At 39.2% G+C, this 23,395-nt stretch overlaps 1 protein-coding gene across 4 annotated transcripts in view; it reads right to left on the bottom strand.

Annotated features, from left to right (window-relative positions):
• LOC117402288 (equilibrative nucleoside transporter 1) overlaps positions 1 to 23,395 on the bottom strand; it is a 43,152-nt gene that overhangs the window by 6,000 nt on the left and 13,757 nt on the right. For 2 of the 4 annotated variants that reach the window (XM_034003286.3, XM_034003288.3), the window contains exons 2-8: positions 6,332 to 6,413; positions 6,056 to 6,137; positions 3,668 to 3,846; positions 3,269 to 3,408; positions 2,673 to 2,807; positions 2,009 to 2,106; positions 369 to 456 (exon numbers count right to left, since the gene is read on the bottom strand). In XM_034003286.3, coding sequence (XP_033859177.2) covers positions 369 to 456; positions 2,009 to 2,106; positions 2,673 to 2,807; positions 3,269 to 3,408; positions 3,668 to 3,846; positions 6,056 to 6,137; positions 6,332 to 6,360 — 751 coding nt within the window. In that variant the 5' untranslated portion in view covers positions 6,361 to 6,413. Of the gene's footprint in view, positions 1 to 368; positions 457 to 2,008; positions 2,107 to 2,672; positions 2,808 to 3,268; positions 3,409 to 3,667; positions 3,847 to 6,055; positions 6,138 to 6,331; positions 6,414 to 14,412; positions 14,553 to 21,909; positions 21,962 to 23,395 lie in introns of those variants that run through there. The other 2 variants (XM_034003287.3, XM_034003285.3) reach the window with 2 other exon arrangements.

The following is a 23,395-nucleotide window of genomic DNA, read 5'->3' as shown; positions in this document are numbered from 1 at the left end:
TTTCCTTGTGATACTCGAGTCACTCAAATGTCCATGCTTTCTCTCCCCGCTCTTTAACTGAGCCAATGAGGCAGCACCAGTGTCTGGGATCAACCTATATACTGTTGTATGCTGGATTATATTGCATTATGGAATCCAATACTGCCATCGGTTCCAGTAGTTTAAAAGGGGCAAGAACGATACAGGCATGCTTTAACCGATCGGGACATGCATCTTAATAGAACCAAATCTGCTTCATTACTGTAGCCTCTAGCAATACAATACAGGCTATTAATCTGCCTGCAATTGGACCATCAAAAACACAAAGTGCAGAAACGCAGTGCCAGAGCCTTGAAGACGCTGCAGCTCTTGCACAAGCAGAGCCGTACCTTTCTTCAGCAGGTCTAGCTTGGTTTCGCCATCATTGCTGCTCATCATAGGACTGCTGTTTTTGTTCAAATAATACAAGAAAAATTCCTGCGTAAAATGAAAAAAAAAAAAAAAAAAAGTGAATAATGAAAGCCAAAACCTTAATTTAATATAAGCAACAGCATGTTTATTTTATTGTGGATAAGCAATCCACGTTGTTTACAAGAGGATTCTGGAGCCAGCCAGCTTTCAAACACAACAGCTGTCTTTCCCATGGGTTGCATTCCAAAACATTATCAACATGGTGTCCCTGCATAGACAAGTCTTAACTGTGTTACAGATCAGCTTGTAAAACAAATGACATTGTCATGCAGGTGACTGGGATTACAGTCCAACATATAGCATTACATTGTACCTTTTTTAGGTTTCATAATACACAGTAATCTGTCGCATATCTGCCTGTCGTGGGACCAAAGTAAGGGCGGATATGTAAAGGCAGACAAATGAATCCTGTTTTAAATACCATTATACACAACTGTAACTATTACTGTAGTGACCCGGACAACCGGGCGCTCAGAAGACCCGCTGCTGTGGTTGTTATGTGTTGTACGCGTTGTGTGTATTGTTAAGCTGGTATGCATGCGAGTGTGTATGCACAGCTCGGAGTGAATGGAGTTAGTTAGATTGCATGGCTGCGTGTGCGAGTGGTGGAGGAGGAGCCATCAAAAAATTTTGTGCGACAATTTGAGTGAGAGACAGTACCTGCCTACAGTGTGAGATTGGAAGCCAGCTACAGTTGTTTGTGGTTAATAAATAAAATAGTGAACGACACTCATCTCATCAGCGACTTTATTACTGGCGCCGCAAAGGGACGGCGGTACACTATATTCACACAATTATTATTGTTTTGAGATTCAGCTTTTATTAGGGAGCTCTCCTAAATCCTTTGTTTAGAAAGATACAGGGTATTAACGCTTGTGACAGGGTAGCCGCCTGCAGCGTGGATGCGTGCATTCGCTGCTGAGTGACAGGCAGGACAGCGAGACGGAGGTTGAAGCCGATATGCCCCGCAGGCGAACAGGATTCATTTACATATCAAGTCACCACACTGAACAGCTCATGTAACACTTCCAGCAATGGCAGCGCACTGAGCACAACAGTGTACAAAAACTTTGGTGGGAGCTACAATCTCTGAACTAATGTTCTCTGTTCAATAATAAACTCACATTGCTGAAGAGGTTGATCATGGTGGATAAACGGGTAGGGCGGATATGTGACGGGCGGATACGTGATGGATTACTGTATAGTATTTTCCCCCCGAAATCAACAAGGGGCATGTTAAGAGTACTTGAACACCTACTTTGATAAATATTCAGCAAAATCACCACCCCACCACCCCACCACCCCACTGCCTGTCTTTGTGGTAGCATTCGAGTACTCCACTAATTCAATGTTTTTATTTAATTCACACCCCCCAAAACCAACCTCAAAAACTACCCTGGCAAAAATACACACCTATAAAATGGTGCCATGAAACGGCAAATAACCTCAGATTAGTCACTACACTGCATTCAAGAACAAACAAAAACACATGACGTGAATGACACTCTCCTCACTGGTTTATTTGAAGATATATTATAAGTATAACAGTGACCCTTACCATTTTAGGGAGGGCGATGTAGGAAACAATAGCTATGATGATCACCACACATGCTGTGATGAAATATCCGAAGGCACTGTCTTGTAACTCCGAACCACCTGGAAGGAAGGGCCCATTGGAAGTATTAGTTTTGCAACAGTGATCAAGTAACTACAGAACCAAAATCCCTATTCACAAACACTAAATTCAGAAGATTTTTAAAACAAGCTTTTTATGTTCATGTAACTAACTTTTCTTTAAAGTTACTCATGGGTTTAAGCTTTGGGAATAAGGGGCCCATACCTCATCCCCAGTTCCTGTGGAGGTTTTTTTAATGATCATATTTAGGTTTTCTTCACATGTTTTTCCATAGTCCATCTTAGACTTGTCATGGTTTTCTTTTTTGAACATCAAATCAATGTAAAGTGTACAGATTCTCTTGTCTTGGTTCAGGTGTAGCTCTACTGCTGACAAAGTATAGTGTGTATACTGTAATTAGCTGACAGCTACTCCTCAAAAACACTGCGTAAACCACAAGAGAAGCATCTTTGTCAGGTCATTGACAAGCAGCAAAAGATTGGGAGAGAGAAAATTGTGCTTCATGAATCTTAGAATAATTCTCTTAAAGCAGTAGCTTTTTTTCTATCTCTCTATTTGTAAAACAGACAACAATCAAAAAACATACTTGCAATAGCACAGATCATAGCAATGGCAGCAAATGTTCCTGCCATGCCCTGTCCGCTCATGATGGGGGCAGTGTAGCTGGCTGGCAGCAGGCCGGCTAGTCCGAAGAGACTGCCCTGAAGAATCGCTCCAAAGGCTACAAAAACAGAGAAACACAGCTACTGAACCTTATCTACTTTAAAAGACAAAAATGCAGCCAAAGACAACAAGACAAAGCAAGGCATTCAATTGCATTTATAAATTAAGTGTTTAAACCCATTAAGCAAGTCAGGAGAGGTCCTTGATTTGCTGGAGGGCTATGATTTGAACAAGCTACCATTACACAATAGTTCAACATTAATTCAACTTTAACAATCATTCATACACATTGTTTTTTAATCCACGTCGGCCTTTTGTTTTGTTCAGACAGTTCCAATCATTTTTTTAACCTTTTGTGGTGGGCTTTTTTTTGTATGTAAAAAGTAGTTGTAAATAAGCAGTAGTCCCATTTATGACCATCATTAAATTGTTTGGTGAACCAGAAAAATGACAAATTAAAAAGACATGGGTAATTGTGATCATTGGTTCAACACTAGAAAAAGAGCAGGTGTCGCTTACAGTTGATACAAACAATTGTGATCATCGTCAGCACAAAGAAGGAGAGTGGAAGGATGGAGATCTTGACGAGAGCAGCCGTTACGAGGAACAGCAGCAGAATGACACCCAGGCTTCCCATGATGCGCACCTTCAGGGGAACCCTGAAAAAGCAGGTACAGGGGCAGCTTTAGCACCAAGCTTACAAAATAAGGCCAAACACCCAACCCTTTTTGAAATTCTAAATAAAGCCCCTGCCTTCCACATACACTTGAGCGTTCCACCAGGATGGATGCTGTGCAAAACACCAATTTCAATAAAATGTTATTAACCAGTTCTTTAAATCAGCCAAAACGCATAACATTAACAAAAAAAAAAAAAAGTGTAGCTAAATCTAGCTTTGTGAAAGAAAGAAGTGCTTACCTTTGATGGAGGAAAGAGTTGAGGCAGGTGAAGATGAGAAGTGGCACCATGGCACAGAAAGTCATAAAGTTGTTGAATTTGGACTCCAGGTAATTCTTAGGCACCAAGACAGTCAGGTTGCCTGTGCTATTAACCTGTAACATCCTCTCCTCTGCAGTTACCAGCCGGCTGGTGAAGTACTGTGAGAGAGGAAACCAAGTTCATACATCTTCGCTCATCCTTCACACCAAGGTTTCGTTACCTCCAACACATCGCATATTTATTCAAGGGTCTAGTGCAGCGGTTCTTAAACTTTTGGGGCCGCTGATAAACACCACACATTACCAGATGACAGCAGGCTTCATCCAAAAAATATGAAAGCTTAAAAGACACCAGTCAGATGCACAGCGCCATCCACAAACTCTGACATGCCTGGAGGTGTCACAGCATAAAAAGGGAAATTTTGGCTGGTATTTTTGGCTGGTATTTTTTCACAGCACATTTACAAAAAAGTCTGTACTGCATTTATATTTTTAATTCCAAAAACATTTAAATAAATGTTTACTTAATTAAATAAATGTCTGCTAAAACAGTATCTCTTTAGAGTAACTCGTTATAGCATCTGCAATGGAACGCAGCAACTTGGAGAACAACAAAGGCCTTCTAATCAGTTACAGTATTTATCGTTCTTATATGGCCCTTCATTTTAACAACCAGTAAACTGTTATGACAAGCATTTGCTGTCTCTCAGTTTTAAAACTATGGTTCACAACATAACACAGTGGAACAATCATAGTACTACCGTGCAGTAACTTGTAGGGCAGTATTACCACATGTGAAATCTTTAACAATTAAGCCCAAACGAAAATGCTTTTATTTGCTTGGTTAATAGACTAGTAAGCACTGGCAAAATCAGCTCAGTTTTATATGGTGCAAAACATTTTAACATTTTGTTTTGTTTCTGGACTTTGCGACACCTGCACGATGCCTGCATTAATAGTCGTATCTACAACATATCGACAATAACAGTCATTTTATTACAGACTTTCAACAAATCTGACAAACAATTTTGGCTGTTACTTAATTAAACTCTTCTAAAAAAAAAAAAAAAAGGAGAACACAAAAATGCTTAACATAAAAAAAGAACAGTCTTATTAGCAGGCAGTTTACACTCCATTGATGGTCTACTTTTAATGATTGCAAGCAAATGGACTTCATCACTGCCATTCTCATATCCACTTTGATATCCAACACATTATTTCTCTTATCCACCGCTTCTTTTTTATTTTTTTTATTTTAGTCGTTGCCAATTAGTTTTTATTATTTTCTCCCCAATTTGAAATGCCCAATTATTTTTAGGCTCAGCTCACCGCTACCACCCCTGCGCTGACTTGGGAGGGGCGAAGATGAACACATGCTGTCCTCCGAAGCGTGTGCCGTCAGCCACCCGCTTCTTTACACTCTGCAGACTCACCATGCAGCCGCCTCAGAGCTACAGCGTCGGAGGACAACGCAGCTCTGGGCAGCTTACATGCAAGCCCGCAGGCGCCCGGCCAGACTACAGGGGTCGCTGGTGCACGGTGAGCCGAGGACACCCTGGCTGACCTAACCCTCCCTCCCCCCGGACGAAGCTCAGCCAATTGAGCGCCAACCCCTGGAGCTCCCGTCCACGGTCAGTTGTGGAATAGCCTGGACTCGAACCGGGGACGTCCAGGCTATAGAGCGCATCCTGCACTCTAGCGAGTGCTTTTACTGGATGCGCCACTCGGGAGACCCTTATCCACTGCTTCTTTAATCTGTTCTGTATACCAGTCTGAACAGAGGGCGGGACCGCTACAAGTACTGTATGCAACCCTCCGATTGGTGGAGGTATTATTGGCGATCCAATCAAAATAGCCAATAAAGCCCAAATAAAAGTATCAGCCTGTTATATGGTATAGCCTAGGTTAAGATGTGCGCTGTAATTTTAAAATATTATATATATATATATATATATATATATATATATATATATATATATATATATATATATATATATATATATATATATCACACACACACACACACATATACATACTGTATATATAAGAAATAAAAACTTAAACCCTGAACCTTCTGGCGCCCCCCGAGATACAGTCCACGCCCACCAGTTTGAAAACTGTAAGACTAGCACTGTAAAGCTGAGGGAACAAAGCCACTTTCAGGAATAGTGGCTTGAAACCTGGCTCCAGAAGACCGAGAGACCTAGTTTAAGACAACGTTGTTGTATCAAGCCCCAAGTCTCCCCTGGTGTACAGTACAGTCTCCTGAAACCAAGTTCTAAGCCACAAGCAGCTTTGTGTTCCCTCAGCTTAAGTGTATGTTACAAGAAACCCAAATATAACAAAAATAAACGAATACAGTAATTACCATTGTGGCAGTCATGAAGAAATTCCATGGCAGGAGTGTTCCTAATCCAAGAATAAAGAATATGAGCCACACAGCCTTGTATCTGCAAAGTAGTAAAGAGAAGCACAGTTTCAGTGGCGTGACTGCCAATATACTGTTTGTTACTATCGTTGAACTGTACAGATGTATGGAGACAAACTGTTCCAATGCTGCTCTTTGTGTTACTCTGCGGGGATACCTGATATCAGAACACTTTATGAAGGGTGGGGGTAGGGGTTCCATGAAGCATACACTCACTTGTCTTGTGGTGGATTAGTAGCCGTCATTTTGCAAGTCTGAGGTTTCTACAACAGTTTTGATTCAATTCACAGCACAGGTCCTGGAAGAAAAGAAAAACAAGCAACCGTTTTAAAAGTTGTACAATTTCCATGGCACATGCCACATGCCATGGCTCATCACCTTATAGTATCGTTACTTCAAGAGCTCAAAGGTTACATCAATGCAGTTTGATGCAAATAGAAATTTCACCGCCAATGCTAAGCAACACCACAGGTGGCACTGTTTATAATGCGCCACCAAAATGCATTCACAGATTCACTTTGCATGGTGAAGCAATACAAAACAAAGGATTCTTCATATCAACTAACTGCTGCATTCGAATGATAAACCTTTGGGTTAAAGGGTATGGCTAAATTGCGGTTCTCTACCATTAACCAGGGCAATTGCATTGGTCGCCAATAAGGATATCTTACAGGGCAAGGGTAACTTTAGTATCCAATTGCATTGAAGTTTAAGCTATTCCAGGTGTTCCGGTCAGGCGGCACACTATATTTAGCCTACATAATCTGGGCCCCTTTCCAAGAATGGCAGCCCCACTCACTGCCAACGCCCTGCCTCAGAACCGCTGACATTATTTGTAATAGTTCTGAAACACATGCAGCCTCGGGCTGTTCACCCCCTGTTCACATGCCCATGTTGTTGAACACAGATGGGCTTGGTTCCATTTTTATTTTTCAGGGGCTGAAAAATACTAATAATTCACTCACCTTTTACAGTGCGTACATGTGGGGTTCTGCTTCGGAACACAATGAGATAGACCTTTTAATTATGCAACTGGTCTTGCACTTTCATTGAGTTGTTTTTGACAGCTAAGTTCAAGACACGTTGTAAATGAGTGGGCCGGAGATCCTCATATCCAAAACAATAGGAAAGAGGCAGGTACAATTAATGCCCATTTCTTTTGCTGTGATTTTCTTTAGCTTAAAAATCTCTGCCCCTAGTCAGAAGTAAATAATTGATTTAAAACTATCACATTAGGTAGCAAAGCCCCAGCAATCCATTGCACAAATAACAGGTTTCTTGACTGTTTTGTAATGGGAGTCTTATTTCCATCCCTGTAAACTTTGAAAAGGAGCAACCCAACATCAGTAAGCGAACAGGGTGGCAATTCAAGCTCTTACAATCCAAGGGCCTGATTTTCCACTGTGAGCGCAATTTGCCTGCAGTGGAAAATATAGGCCCAGATCTTTGTTTCAAAGTTCTTATTGCTTATTTGAACCTTTATTCTGGTCCTAAAGCAAAACGTTGATCAGCCAGCTTCACATGGCGAGTCCTGTAAGATAAAATCCTACCACGTGAGCAGAGTGCAAGACACGATTTTTAGTTAAACATCATTAGAAGCCAGAAAAAACTGCAACTTTAATATAATGCTTTTCTGCACAAGGGTCAACTCAACTGGTTTAGTCTGGGCTACAGTAGATCTAAAACAAAAACAAACCAACAATCTAACTATGACTTTACATAAAAATGGTCCTTGTCAATCTTGACGTATGCATGGATAGTGCTTTTACTTCATTACTTGGTCAGCCTTACCCTGCTACAAATGGCTCCCCCCCCCCTACTAATCCACAGGCTGCCAAAGATCAGGATATAGCTAATTGTTACACTTCCTTAATGGTCAGAGGCTTCACCTCACAATCCACAAGCAAGTGGCAATTTTGTCTTAATATCTCCAGAACTTAAAATTCTTAGTATCAGGAACTTTGTTTAGTCCGAGTTTGTTATAAACGAGAATGGACACACACTATATTATATAATTGGGAGTTGTTGTGAACAAAAGCAAAGCATCCCCAGGGGCATAACCTAAAATAAATGTAATTTCATGGTTTGTAAGCTTGTAGTAAAAGGGGTATGTGGAAAGATCTGCACCATTGACCTGGTCAGAGGTTAAAACAATGTGGCAGAGGTCTTTCTATTTGGACACCAGTATAATGGTACTCCATTGAGGGAATCTTGGAACACAGCTGAACACCAGCCCACGAGAGCCTTCCTTTTGGCGTGTTGTGCATCAGCTCTCCATTAAAAGCTGAAAATTGCTGATACGCAACATTGAAAGGACCCTGCTATCTACAGGGCATGTGTGTACTGTAACCAGTGTTGCCAACTATTTTCACAAAAACCCACCCACTTCTTCCTTAAAACCCACCCAATATAGAACATAAGTTGCAAAGGCTTGTTTTGGTTGTTTGATAACCAAATCAATACACATATATAAAAATCATCAACTCAGGCAATTTTGCTTTAAATTTAGTAAGCATACTTGTTCAATAAAACTGCTTCTGGTGAACGAGACACACTCACGTCACATTCATGCTGAAACGTAGCTGCAGTTTACTTCAGTATCAAGTGTGTTTACTACTCAAAGATTAAAGCTGCCTGAAAACAATAAAAATCACCCCTAAACAGAGTCAATGAGTTTGGCAATAGCCATCCAGGTGACAAAGACTAACTCGCGATAAACTAATAAATACTATTTTTTAGTTTTTATTTTTAGTACACAGACGTATTTGTAATGTTTAAAGTAAAATGGTACATTTGTTTATATTATTGATTGATGGCACTCTGGTGAGCTTGTAACTTCCTTCGAATTTGAAACTATACCAATAGATACTTCCTGTAAAAACTAAACTTATTCAATAGTACTGTTTGTGTATCTGATGTTACGTGGGGGCACTCAATTTCAGTCTTTTTTTTAATAAATTTAGTCGTTGCCAATTATTTTTATTATTTTCTCCCAATTTGGAATAGCCAATTATTTTATTATGCTCAGCTCACCGCTACCACCCCTGCGCAGACTCGGGAGGGCGAAGACGAACACACGCTGTCCTCCGAAGTGTGTGCCGTCAGCCGACCGCTTTTCTTCACACTGCGGACTCACCATGCAGCCACCCAAGAGCTACAGCGTCGGAGGACAACGCAGATCTCGGGCAGCTTACAGGCAAGCCCGCAGGTGCCCGGCCAGACTACAGGGGTCGCTGGTGCACGGTGAGCCGAGGACACCCTGGCTGACCTAACCCTCCCTCCCCCCGGGCGACGCTCGGCCAATTGAGCGCCGCCCCCTGGGAGCTCCCGTCCTCGGTCGGCAAAGGAATAGCCTCGACTCGAACTCGCGACGTCCAGACTATAGGACGCATCCTGCACTCTACGCAAGTGCTTTTAACTGGATGCGCCACTCGGAAGCCTCAGTTTCAGTCTTATTTTAAATTGAGGAATAACGCAGATTATTATTTTTTTTTAATTGCGGAAAACTAGGCTCCCTAAACATTCATTCAATCATTCTTTTTCTTTAATCAAGTAAAACCCTTGAGAACAAATTCTCATTTGCAATAACGCCCGTTACCAGACTGTGCCTTTTAGAAAGTGCTACGTTTGTAGTCCAAAGTAATACGCTACCCATAATGCAATGTACGTCATATCCACAGATATCAATGCGGGTTGTTGTTAATGTTTAGTAACAGTGATGTAAACTAGAACAACAGTGTTTGAAACTAAACCTCAATAATGCTATTAGTTTATGCAAATGTGTAATTTCCCACTTTGTTTATTGCAAAGAAACTACAATGGCAGGCACTAAAAAAAAAAGTCTACTTTTGTACTGTCTGTGCCTGAAATACACAAGAAAAAGTGTATAATTTTAAGTTTGACATCCTTTGCTTTATAGTTATTTCAGTGGAGCAAAGTAAAGCCTTCACAACCTATTCTAGAATATTACAGTTTTACATATAATTATGATAACAGTATTGCAAATCGCTTTAATGTTAGATTTAGCTGAGATTGTGCAGCATGCAATTGGAACAGGAAAGTGAAAGTAGTTTTTGTATTTAACTTAAATACGTTAGCAACATACTTCATCTTATTGAATTCAGATATATCAATTTATATGATTGATTAACCTATTACATTTGACCCGTTGTCAGACTCAGAACAATAATAAAAACAAACCTTGCAAAACACCCGATTTGTTTCCAGTTTATTATAGAAGGGTCTGCTGTACGTTTTTAAATGAGAGGTGGTTTGGTTTTATTATAGAAATAAATGAAAAACTTTAGAAGTGCAAACTTAGTATTTTTAGGAAAACATTTGCAGTGTGGCTCTGAGGCCATAAAAACAATTGTTTGAGACTCCAGATGACTTTTTTTTATTTTAAATACAGTTGGGAGGTAGTGATTCAGCATCAATAGCCTCAGACAGCGAGAGACATACAGACAAAACAATAAACAGCGAGAGAAAGAGACCAAACAATTAAAACTTGACTGCTTGCTGCACAGTAAAACTGCGGGTATACTGATGAAATAGATAAGATTACATTTTATTCATGGTTTATTTATTTAAAGTTCAATCGACTCAAAAGACTTAAGAACAAAATAACTCCTATCAAGTTAAATCACAGGGTTAGATGCCTGTGTCTAGTAGATAAAAAAACAAACAAAAAAAAACCAATTTGTTCTTGCATCAGCTTGCACAGAATATCCATGAAGGCTAACATTTCAGACATGTACATGATGTCAAAATAGTTTGGTCACAAAGTACAAAAAAGGTGGTGGTACTCTCTCAAGAAATAAATAAGATATAAAAACATTGCTTTGTTGCATAATAACTGATAAAACTCAATTTAACTTGATCTACAACATATGCATTCACTTTCTTTTTTTTTGGTTGATGTATTTTTTTTGGTACATGTCATTCCTAACAAACATATTACTGAGCACTCATCAGGTCACCCACTGACCCACTCTCTGCAAATTAACACACAGAAAGAATGCGAGGGAGACAGTGTACAAAGGAGAGCCAACTCGAGTGGGCTTGAGTTGATGAAAAAGGTGACATTTCCATGGTTTTCTAAGTTCTCTCAGGAGTTGGGCAAGAAATACTACCGATTTTCCCCAGAGAAATACTTGCGGGTTAAAGGTCAAGACATTAATTCACTGCAGATGGTATTACAGTCAAACTGTCAAAACCGAAACCAAGATACTGAAATGTCGCACCTCATAATAAAAAGCTATCTATTGGCCTGGGGCGTTAGTGAAATGCATTTTGATTGGAGAATCATCTGTGATGTTTATCCTATGAATATTTCACTACAGTTAAAATTGTTCGTTGGGGTTTATAAACATTTGATGATTTATACTGAGCATCAAAAGAAACTTATCACTTATATTTGGATAAAATTCACTAGATTTGATCAAAAAATGATAAAGAATGTTAGTGTACGTGCAGTGACTTTTTATTGTGCTAATTAACAATTGACATCACAAAGATGCTGCAAAATGCTTTGTCGATCTTGGGCAGGTGTTGTGACTTGGTCTCCCAGTTCGTGGCCTGTCATTGACAGTGTGTGACTGGTTGTACCGTCTCGCCAGGTTTGAACTTGCTGGCTGTGAGCACCCAAGATGGCGAGCCACAGTACGCTGCCCTAGTCCAGCCTCCAAGATGCCGATTACATGAAAGCGCTGCTCTCTTGACATATTGTTTTTTTCTGTGATTTTCTTTATTGCTTTTATTCAAGCTTGCAATTCAACAGCTGAAATCACTCCATATCCAGTGTTCAATAAACTGTCTCACTAATTAGGTGATTAAGTGCATATGCTTCAGTCATAGTCACTCGAGCGTGTCATGGTCAAGGATGAATGATCGAGTGATTAACAAGAAAACAAAAACATTTTGTCAATGTCCATCATTTATATACCTTATTTTTCAAAAATAAATGTGTTATAATAGTGATAAGTTTCTTTTGATGCTTGGTATAGTGTGAGTTCTTATAAGCTTGTACTTGTGATCTTTATTTAAAAAAAAACAACTTAAAACGTGCGTCTAACGTCACCGTTACATCATCGTTCATATATGAACGATTTCTAGTGGTGCCACAGCAGAAGGTTTAAGAGAAAGGGGCACTTCACCTTTAAAAGGCTAGGATGCGCTAGGAGTTACTCTTCTCAAATGGACAAAGAGCCCCCTTCCCCCCTAAACTCTAGATGTAACCAGATTATCTCAAAGAATACCACAAACTGCTTGTGGGCACAGTGAGAGGCCCGCGCTGAGAGGCACCAACAAAGGGGAGCACTGGGACATCTGTCCAACTTATTCACAGAGAAGTGATCAGTCACAGCTGAGCATATTCTGAAGCCCTCCAGGAATCATCCTCCTCAAGTGACCTTTCTTTCCAGGACCAATACAAAAAGTTAGAGCCGGTTTCCAGGGTGTTATTTTGAGCACCTAAAAATACACCTGAGCCTGAAGGTTGCTCAAGAGGCTGCAATACACCTGATTTAGTAACCCATTAATAGCGCTGTGGAAAAGGCACAGTGCCCCATAAGGTACTAAAAATAATATGTTTGGTACCTCATGTTACAATAGATGTAGTAAACAGTCACCCACAAGTAAAGTTGATAAGTTTCTGTAGCATTACATATTAAAGGATCGGAAACAATGAAGCTACAGTTTAAAATTTAACAATGACAAGTTGTTAACCCATGAAGTTTAGACTAAGCCACAGATCACCACCCACGGGTCTGTGCATTTTAGCAATACCCTACGCAATTCATTCTCTTGCAAAACACAACTGAAACTCAATCTCTGCGTGATCAAAGTCTAAAATGTAAAGCTACAGAAATCCAGGCAGACAGCACTTTAAGGCTTCAGTCAAATCCTGTCACAAACACATCCCCCTTCTTTCTAAAAGCATCCAAGACCAAATGTGGTTTTCCTAGTCATCAAAAAAAACAAAAAAAAAAAAAACATATGGCCCTAATTATACATCTGCCTTAGTTTTTAATGTTTACCCCACCTCCTCACTTATATCTATCTATCTATCTATCTATCTATCTAATAGAGTCATTATATCCTGATATGATCCAAAGCAAGATTATTTACCAGTAAGGTTATTAGTTTATTTTTATTTCATTTTTTTTTTAGACTGGCAATTTAAAAATCAAGCATGTGGTATTTCATTAGGATTGAATAAAGTGTTTCGTTCTACGATGTAAATCATTTGAATCATCAAAAGTATTCCGCAGGACTCTCAAACTCACTAAATTACTTCTGAACGAACTAATAAAAGTAACAGAGTTCATGTTACAAAACCCAAGCGTGAGCGAGCCAGCACATGGAATTCAGCACGTCCATTTCCTTCTAATATCACACAACACTCATTTCATATCATTAGGAATCTCATCGACCCCACAATAGCACAGCAGATCTGCACAATACATGGACTATCTGATTAAAACTGTAAAGTAGTGAGGTTGCTTCAACAGCAAAATAACTGTTCCTACTTATAAGATTCGGAGAAGACACAAGTAAGAATTGTAAACGCAATAAGCACGTGTACCTGTGTGAATATATAACCACCTGCACCTAACGACTCAGAGGCTGTGAGAGAAAATAATCCTCAGATAACCGATTACTTTGCCACATATTAAGCACATAATATTTTAAACAGCAACAAACGTGAATATTCATGTAAAACGGTTATAACACGAAGGTTAATACTCAGTACTATTGGGCGCGCTCAGTCATGGTGGCTCACTTGATATTTCCCCATACTGTAACCTTATGAGTTCGGGTACACCAAGGATAATTATAAAGTCTCACATACAAACACACATGGAATTAGTTTTAAAGTTATACCGTAGCGTACTTTGCGGTCTCTTAATATCAACCTCTTCTGATTGTTACCGGTTTAAGTTTACTTTTAGGTACACAATAATATATATATATATATATATATATATATATATATATATATATATATATATATATATATATATATACATATATATACACACTACCACTAATAATAATATTACTAATAACAAATAAATAAATACCAGTACGAAAGTCAAAACGTAACTATTTGTTTCCCGCGCAGAATGAAACGCCCAAGTATAATTTTTATTGATAGATTTCCCGCTTAAATACAAAACTGTACTGAAATGAATCTGCAGTATGTATGAATATGGTTTGCGTAAGGCTCCAACATTTTTAAATACACTTTTTTGTTAAGTGATTGTAATAAACTACAGCACATAAAATTATATTACCGTTCCAGTATCCTTTTCTGCCACGGTCTGTAGTATTGTAGCGGCCCGCTTGTGCGGAACTTCTGGCTGTCAATGAAGAGTCAGTGTACAGGCGAGCCTGCTGCTTTAATTTGTAGTAAATGATAGTTCGCGCTCTTATCAAAAGGAAAGCTGACTCCGCCCACTGGCCATCTGTATCCAAACATGTTCACACACACACTGACAGTAAGGCTGCTCTAGGGGGAGGATTACAGGTTTAATCAACAAGAAAATATGAACTAAAAATGGGTATTGGGGTTACACGGATTTCCAGTCACAGACTAATATTAGTCTTGGACAAAAAAAAAAAAGATAATAAAAAGAAATAACACTTAGAAGTTCGTCAAGTACTGATTTACTCTGCAAAACAAAAAAAACAAAACTCCACTTTAAAACAGGAACTGGAATACAGTGACCTACACTTTTACAATTGCCCGTGTCCCTCTTCGTCAGCCCTTGCTAATGAAGTACGAATTATGAACACTTTACATATTAAAAGCATCCCTTTACCTTAATGCACCGACGATGTTCTACAATTTAAATGCATCCCTTTACCTTAATGCACCGACGATGTTCTACAATTTAAATGCATATTAAAAGCATCCCTTTACCTTAATACACCGACGATGTTCTACAATTTAAATGTGTAAAAGACTAAATAAAAAAATCTCGCCATTGGTTTATATTAAAATCCAGCAACTAGAGATCAGTGAGGTTTGTAAAAAAAAAAAATTGTTGAGGTTTTAATCGGGTTTAACCCTAAAATCAGAAGCCCTATAAGAAACCCTACAGCGAACACAATCTGCTTAACATGGTCACCATTTTAGAACATCAAAAACACTGCATTTCAGCCTTTACACAGGGACACTAAACGCCTACGCAGATGGCATCCTTCTAATTTGTTGGAATGCCCCCCCCCCCCCGTGCAAGTGTACTGATGTATGACTAGGTTCTCCCCAATCTTTTCACTTGTTTTCAGCCTGCTTTTTAAAAACACAGGGGTTAAACTTTAATTGCACTGCAATTTGGCCCTCTCATTTACTAAATTAATTAGCAATATGATTTTTAATCAATCACAGTAGTACCTAGGATTGGTGTGGCTGCTGATCACCCTGCTGGGGACTGGATGAATATCTCCTAACTGGAAAGAGCTGGGCATTTTATTTTTAATTTACCCTCAACACTGGGTCAACTGCACTAGCAGAACTGTGGGAAAAAAAGGTGCAAGGCATGGACATTACATTTGCTTGCACCTACTGAATAAAGTAATCATCACCTCTTTTCAATTACTGAGCTCGCACACCAGTCACAAGACTCACTTGTGATCTGTATTTCCACAAACTAGGCTCCCCGACTGGATCAAATCAATTTGTTGAGATAAGAGGGGGCAACTCAACATTTAAAATGTTACAGACTACAGTACAGGAAGTCACATTCTTAAATGTGCATTTACTATGTGAAATTCAAAGAATTAAAAGAACCATCCACAGTCTGGCCTTTGAAGGACCAATGAAGGATACACAGCATGTGAGCAGCTCACAGCCCATTTTAATTATGTCATACACTTTAAGAAAACATCTTTTAACATGTTTGTGTTTTCTTGAGAGTGTACACTGTCTGTGGTGGATGGTGGCCCCCCAAAAATGGGGAGACAGAAAAAGAGAACAAAGGAGTGTGTAGGAGTGAGCTGAGAAAGAAAGTAAAAAGTGAAGAAGCATAGAGCACCAGGATATCTGGGCTGTTTTGTTTTGTGTGTTTCGTTATAAACCTTTAATTTGTTCCTGTGTTTTGTTTGTTTCATGTAAATAAAAGTGCACCAAGGCACTTAACTACAGTACTGTCTCAGGGTGAGTGACCGCCTGTTACATCACCACAGTATATAAAAAACAAAGGAGGTTCAAACGAACTGCAGAGCTTAATGGCCTACAAAATGAATTGGTTAAAAAGGAGTACTCAGTTAAGATACAATGCAGGCTTGTTTTTATCTAGTTTGATCCCAGAATGCCAAGTTCTTCTAATTGTATTTTAAACATTTTCAAGTAGAATTATAACCAGCCCATAAGGTATCATAAAGTAAATGTAAAAAAAATATATATCTTGTGCGGTGTTGAACAATAAACTTTCTGTGCAGATAGAATAAAGACATGACAAAACACTGCTGCTGATCCTAAGAGACTGCGTAGGCACGTTAAATGTCAGTACAAATACTTCTTATATTATCAAGAAACCCACACAGCCTGGACACAGGGACTGTGGTGTCTCTAATAGCACAAGAAGACTTTCAGATGATTTCCATCTTTCAGTTTCACCCAAATGTAGAGATCCAGTAGATTCAGCCAACAAAATATGGCACTTGACAGGACACAGATACAGTTCATACTGTAAAACAGTATGTTGTTTACAATTATGTTTTCCAAAGTTCATTTTCAAATTCCTGTCTTATTTTTTTTTTTTTACCTGAGAGTTTTATTATGGTCTTCAGGGAAAAAATGTAATGTAAAACAATTATGTAGCACAGCAGTTGCAACTGGACCAAGTTCATTGTTTAAAAAAAAAAAAAAAAAAACTACCCAAAAAAAGTATCGGAAGCATGTTACAAGTTACATTGTATATTTTGAAACACAATCTACCACATGCTTGACATCATAAATGTTTTTGCTTTTTTACTACAAGTTTGCATGTGACCCCCGCACCAGACTTCAAATAAGCCTTGGTGGTGTTCTCCAATACCATCAGAGAATAGGGAACTTCAGAAACATCTGTACGTGTATCTGTCAAACGCTGGCAAGGTATGGGCTTACGTCATCACAGGCTTACAACGTGTAACTTCAGCTTTAAAAATTCTGAACGCAGAAGTGAATAAAAGTTCTGTAGGAAATAAGAGACTTATGTTGCTGCTAAATATACTCCCTCTCCCAGTACATCCACACCCTGTCTAGTCTTAAAAATAATTATTGCCATGGTTTTAAAATTACATGGCACGATAAAGCCAGCACATCATTAAAATGAGCCTTAAAATTTAAAGAAGTTCAGGCCTTGAACCCATTTAACTTTTTGATAAACACTTTTCGCTCTGCATAATTTTAAAATCCTTTTTTTTCTTTTCTTTTTTTTAAATCAAATTTAGCAAATTTTTTCACCCCAGAACTCCTTTAAGCTAATGAAAACAGCAATACTGGGGAATGTAGTCCTTTATTTTTCAGGTTCATTCTCTGACAAGAGGACAAGTTTTGAACACACTGAGGCCAGTTTTAAACACATGCCTCAGAGTAGCTGAAAACAGCATCTTTCAGCTGACCTTCATTTTGATTATGCTGCATCTTCATATAAAAAACTACTTCATATAAGCTGAGACATTTTGTCTCTAATGAAAGAGGTGCTTGTAAAATTACAAATAGCAGGTCCTCAAATGAGGCCAATGGCACTAAATGGGTTAAGATGGACCCTCGTGTCTAGTAATAGAAAAACAAGTGAAATGCACTATGCAGTTAGAATGAAGCATCATAAACAGGTACTTACTCTTCAAGCCTCCTGTTCCCCGATTGAACTGGGATTGTACTCTGTTATGAACAGCTGTGGCACGACACAACAAACAGAATTCCTCATTCCCTCAAGAACAAACATTAGGACTTTTATCAGAAGATCCAATAACTACAAACACTGCTGTGCATAATAGTTAAACAGCATATGGCACAGATTACATTCAAATGAGAACTCTTTTGATTAATAAATTAACATTCCTGTTAACATTTTATGTCAAAGCATTTACCATCAACACAAAATCCAATAAATTGCCAAACATCGCTTTTCCATCCTCCCTTTCCTTTACCCCAAAAACTACCAATCCGTGTCAGATTCTTCCATTTGTTTTTAAAATAAATTGTGTCGCTTTCATTTTTAAATCTGGAAAATGTAAATAAAATATTAACTGATATGACTTGTCCAACGCAAATCCAGAGGCTGAAACTTTATATCCTAACAACGCGCCGACGTTGACTAACTACCGACTAGCACTAATATAAGCGCATAACTACATAATCAATCATAATGCAAACTGCCAATGAGAGACTTCACACTGGGCTCAAATTTGACGCAGTGATTCACCAATATGTAATCGAAGCTCTGGAAATTTAAGGACGGATGATCAATCATCAATGCGTCGATTAATTGTTGCCTCTCAAGTGGACAGGCTTCTCATTGCACTGATACTCACATTGATAAATCATTGTCATTTTATCAGTAAAATGTGAAGTCTGTTCAAGACATTACTATTGTTGTTGATTTCATACCACCTTCGTTGCGTGCATTGTGCTTAGGGCTTGCTGTGCTGATGGCTTTGCCAAGTGGTTTCCTAGAACAGTGCAAACAATGGGAAGAAAAACACCAGGAGGGGATGGGCAGGAGATCCTGTCTGGTTTCTTTAGTTTCACAATTAGGTAATTATCAAACTAAAATAACAGTGGGACAGATTTCCATGAACCCTGGAAGAGTTCCCACAAACAGCAAAGAACTGTTTTTACAAGAAAGCTGCCATCATACAGAATACCAGTCGGGTGCTTACTTGCTGAGCAGAGCTTGGCTTCAGAAACCACACGCCACCTGCCAGTCTAACTGAAAAAGGGGGCAGCAGCATGTAACAACATGAAGAAGAGCGATGTTCATTTCATTCTGCACACTAACAGAAAGGCAGCTTCCAGGAATTGAGAAGCGGGTCGGTATACCAGACACAAACATAATCGCATGACAAAATGATGTGCCACAAGAACCTGCTTTATAACAGAACTTCAGTTACTGGGACTACTGCTCTTCCTTTTCTTAGAAGTTCTTCAGCTTATTTTCCTTTTAAGGTTCCAAATTCTCTTTGGTCTCAAGAAAAGTATTTAATCTGTGAGCACTGCCTTTGTACTTACTCTGCGCTGGATTCCTTCTTGTGGTATTGTAAGCAGCACATTAGTGTCAATCAGTCTCACAGATCATATGTCTGACCCCCACTCCCACCAGAAAAATGTTCTGGCATGTAAGAAAGGTGACAACCTTCATTCAATTTTGCTTCCATAACATAACAATATTCAGTCCTGTCAAAAAGCAATTACAAGAGCTATTTTAAACCAAGAATACTAAAAACCATTGGTTCCTTTTGCAGACACAAAAACAATTTCTATTTTTGCCCCTGTTTCACAAAAACTATTAAGTAACAGCGTATACAACATTCAGTACAGAAACACTGTAATAACCACAGTGGAAGACATAAAACACTAATAGAAGGAGCACAACGAATATCTTATTTCTTCATTTTAATTCAGTGATATCAACATCCTGTAACCTTTGGGTCACATGTAATTGCATACATTTCCCTGGGCTGAATTCTTTCTCAGATTTTTTCATACGTTAAGACATTTTTGAAACAGCAATTGTTATGAAATTCAGTAGAATGCCAGAGTTACGAACATGTTGGGAATGGAGGTTGTTCGTAAGTCTTTGAAAACTGTGGTTTTATTAAATGTGGATAACTGATCTACACCCTCAATCTGGCAAATAATACAAGGATACAGTACATTAATACAATCAGTGGCGTAGCCACGGGTGAGCCTGGGTGGGCCACGACACCATCACAGTGACGACACTGAGGCCAGACATTGTGCTGCTTTCTGAAACCTCCAAGCAAGTAAATTTACTTGAGATCACCGTCCCTTGGGAGGATCGCATTGAGGAGGCCAACGAAAGAAAGAGGGCAAAGTACGAGGACCTGGTGGAGCAGTGCCGCAGTCAGGGGTGGAGAGCAAGGTGTGAGCCCGTTGAAGTGGGCTGCAGAGGGTTCGCAGGACAATCCCTCCACAGGGCCTATAGCCTACTGGGCATCACAGGGGCCAACAGGAGGAAGGCCATTAAGACCGCCACAGAGGCAGCTGAAAGAGCCTCTAGGTGGCTGTGGATCAAGAGGAATGACCCGTGGGTGAAGTAGACACGCTACTTGGACACAAGTCGGAGCTTGATCAACCCCAGTTGGGTCGCCTGGGCGAGGGTGTATGATGTTGAAAGACCCGAAACACCCGATGACCTCAGGTTACATCACTGATGATGTGTCCAAGTGCATCATAAGATGTGTATTTTCAAAAGGTTTATAAAACTTGAAAAATGTTGCTGAATTTGTCACTCAAGGCTGTTTTAAAAAAATCTGTTTTTGTCTGCTTGTTACGTTTTTTTTCAGCCAACACATTATCTTTCTTTAGCTGTACCTGAGAAAATGCAGTAAAAATGAAAGCAGCCATATTCAGCTGGAATCGAGGTATTCTCAGTACAGCTAAGATTTTAGTTTTGGTTTGAAGGCAGCAGGAGCTTAGCATGATTTTAAATTTTTGTTTGACAGATGCCCTTATGCAGGGCGACTTACAGAGGTAACAAGTTATTACAATATGGCTAAGAGATTACAATACAGCTAAGAAAAAAGCAATGCAGCTTTTTTGTTTGGAGATTGTTTTAGTTTCTATTTGCACTTTTTTGTCAAATAAACCGTTTTTGCAATTATTTTGCACAGTGTGTTTGTTTTTGTAGGTTGTATGCATACATGCTTTGTATTTGTAGTGTAATACATGCAACTAAACTGCCAAAAATGTTCGCCTTGCTTTACTCTACATACATTTTCAGTCTTGGCTACTTTGCACTGCTCAAAACCTGGGAGATATTTGATGTATTCAGAGTTTTAATTGATTTAAATCATGTTTGTAATGTATTGACAATGTCGACCCAGGGGACTTTTTTGACCTGAAAAAAGAAACAAGGACCAGGGGTCACAAATGGAGATTAGATAAAGGGGCAATTCAGAACAGAAAATAGGAGGCACTTTTTTACACAGAGAATTGTGATTGTCTGGAACCAACTCCCCAGTAATGTTGTTGAAGCTGACACCCTGGGATCCTTCAAGAAGCTGCTTGATGAGATTCTGGGATCAATAAGCTACTAACAACCAAACGAGCAAGATGGCCCGAATGGCCTCTTCTCATTTGTAAACTTTCTTATGTTCTTATGTAAATTATTTCCTGTGACCTCAGAGCTTTGGTACTTGCCCGTCCACCTGAAGTTGGGGCTCACCCAAATTTCCATCCTTAGTTACGCCCCTGAATACAATACTCATATTGTTATGGTTCTAAAGTCTTTAAAACGGTACTATAAATGGAAAAAAGGCTACATTTCAGTTACCATTGAAATCGCAACTGTAGCAAAAACACAGATTTAAATGTCCATGAAAACCTGGGTTAACTTTGTGCTTATTTTAACAAAATGCATTCGTGCGGCTTGCCTCCTTTGGCTTGAAAACAAAAAAAACTGTGCTTTGTTTAAAACTAAAATGTTCCAGTAAATTGCCTGTAGTTGCTTTGAAATCTGCCTCACCTTTCTGGATGCATTTGTTGGTTCAGTAATTTTGCCTTCTCTGTGACCAGCATGCCGCTTATAGGAGCGCCTATGTGGTTGTGTACTTACGATTGAAAGTGGGTGTTCGGTAGACCGGTCAGTTTGTAACTCTGGCGTTCTACTGTAATAAAACAAACAACATGTTACTTCCAGTGACAGACTGGGACTAAAAATCGGCCCTGTCGTTTTAAAGTGCACCGGCCCACGTTGAGGCTGTGACGATACTTAGTAAGAATAAAATGCGGGATTCGTGTTCTGACAGGGCACTACATAAGACGTTTTGCAAACTTCAATTACTGAACTAAAAACTCTTGTGACAGGACTGTTTTACAGTTTGCTGTAAATATCCATAAACCGCAGGAGACCTACAGACATATTTGGAATAAAGTGTACAATGGGTTTGCTTATTTATGTTTTTGCTTATTTATGTCAGTAGCTTAATATGTTATTATTGCAGACATTTAGGAGGTAATATCCAAAGTAATATTATCACGCTTTTATATGCAAGACAGAGATGCGAAGGGCTGGCTGTCCTAAAGAGTGAGATTCACAGCCCCAAAGAGTGTGATTCACAGCCCCAAAGAGAAAGATTCACAGCCCCAAAGAGAGAGATCCACAGCCCCAAAGAGAGAGATTAACAGCCCAAAGACAGAGATCCACAGCCCCAAAGAGAGAGATTCACAGCCCCAAAGAGAGAGATTCACTGCCTCAAAGAGAGAGATCCACAGCCCCAAAGAGAGAGATCCACAGCCCCAAAGAGAGAGATTCATAGCCCCAAAGAGAGAGATTCACAGCCCCAAAGAGAGAGATCCACAGCCCCAAAGAGAGAGATTCACAGCCCCAAAGAGAGAGATTCACAGCCCCAAAGAGAGAGATCCACAGCCCCAAAGAGAGAGATTTACAGCCCCAAAGAGAGAGATTCACTGCCCCAAAGAGAGGCATTCCAGGTGGCATGTTAGGTCATTGCTTCAAACAGGGACTCTCATCTTAGGTCCTTGGTGACATCCATTTTAAAACAAACTTAATAGTTTGTTTTAAAATGTACACTGTTTAATATTGCATATGAAACACTAAATCAGCTAAAATAATTAATATTTAAACCTCAGTATTACAGTAGTATGGTACAGTTTGCAGGCACATGCTTGTACTGAATTTGATTTATATCTTCCCAGGACAATTGGCAGCTTTAACTTAAATAATATACATAATAAGAAACTTGTGTACTTACTGTTCATAAGCCACTTATCTCACACAATTTTTCAGAACATATACTGTGGTAGAAAGGTATAATCCTTATGCAGCTGTATTTTCTTTATGATTTTTCTCTAATTTTCTCGGCTCCGACTTTTCATTTATTTTATTTATCCATTTTTCTAACGGGAGTGCAGACCTACTAATTTTGACGTCTTTGCATTTTTTTTTTTTTTTTATATGTCAACACCTGATGACCCAACATTCTGCACTGATTGGCTCAGGATTAGGGAGAAGCCACGCATGAGCTGTGTGTGTCGCTGTGTTTTTTTAAATAAAGTTGCTGAGAGGGAAGTCCCCTCAA

This window comes from Acipenser ruthenus, chromosome 5, assembly GCF_902713425.1.
Source record: "Acipenser ruthenus chromosome 5, fAciRut3.2 maternal haplotype, whole genome shotgun sequence".
Classification (NCBI taxonomy): Eukaryota; Metazoa; Chordata; class Actinopteri; order Acipenseriformes; family Acipenseridae; genus Acipenser; species Acipenser ruthenus.
Note: the sequence above shows the minus strand (reverse complement) of the source record. Positions and strands in the feature narration are given on the sequence as shown.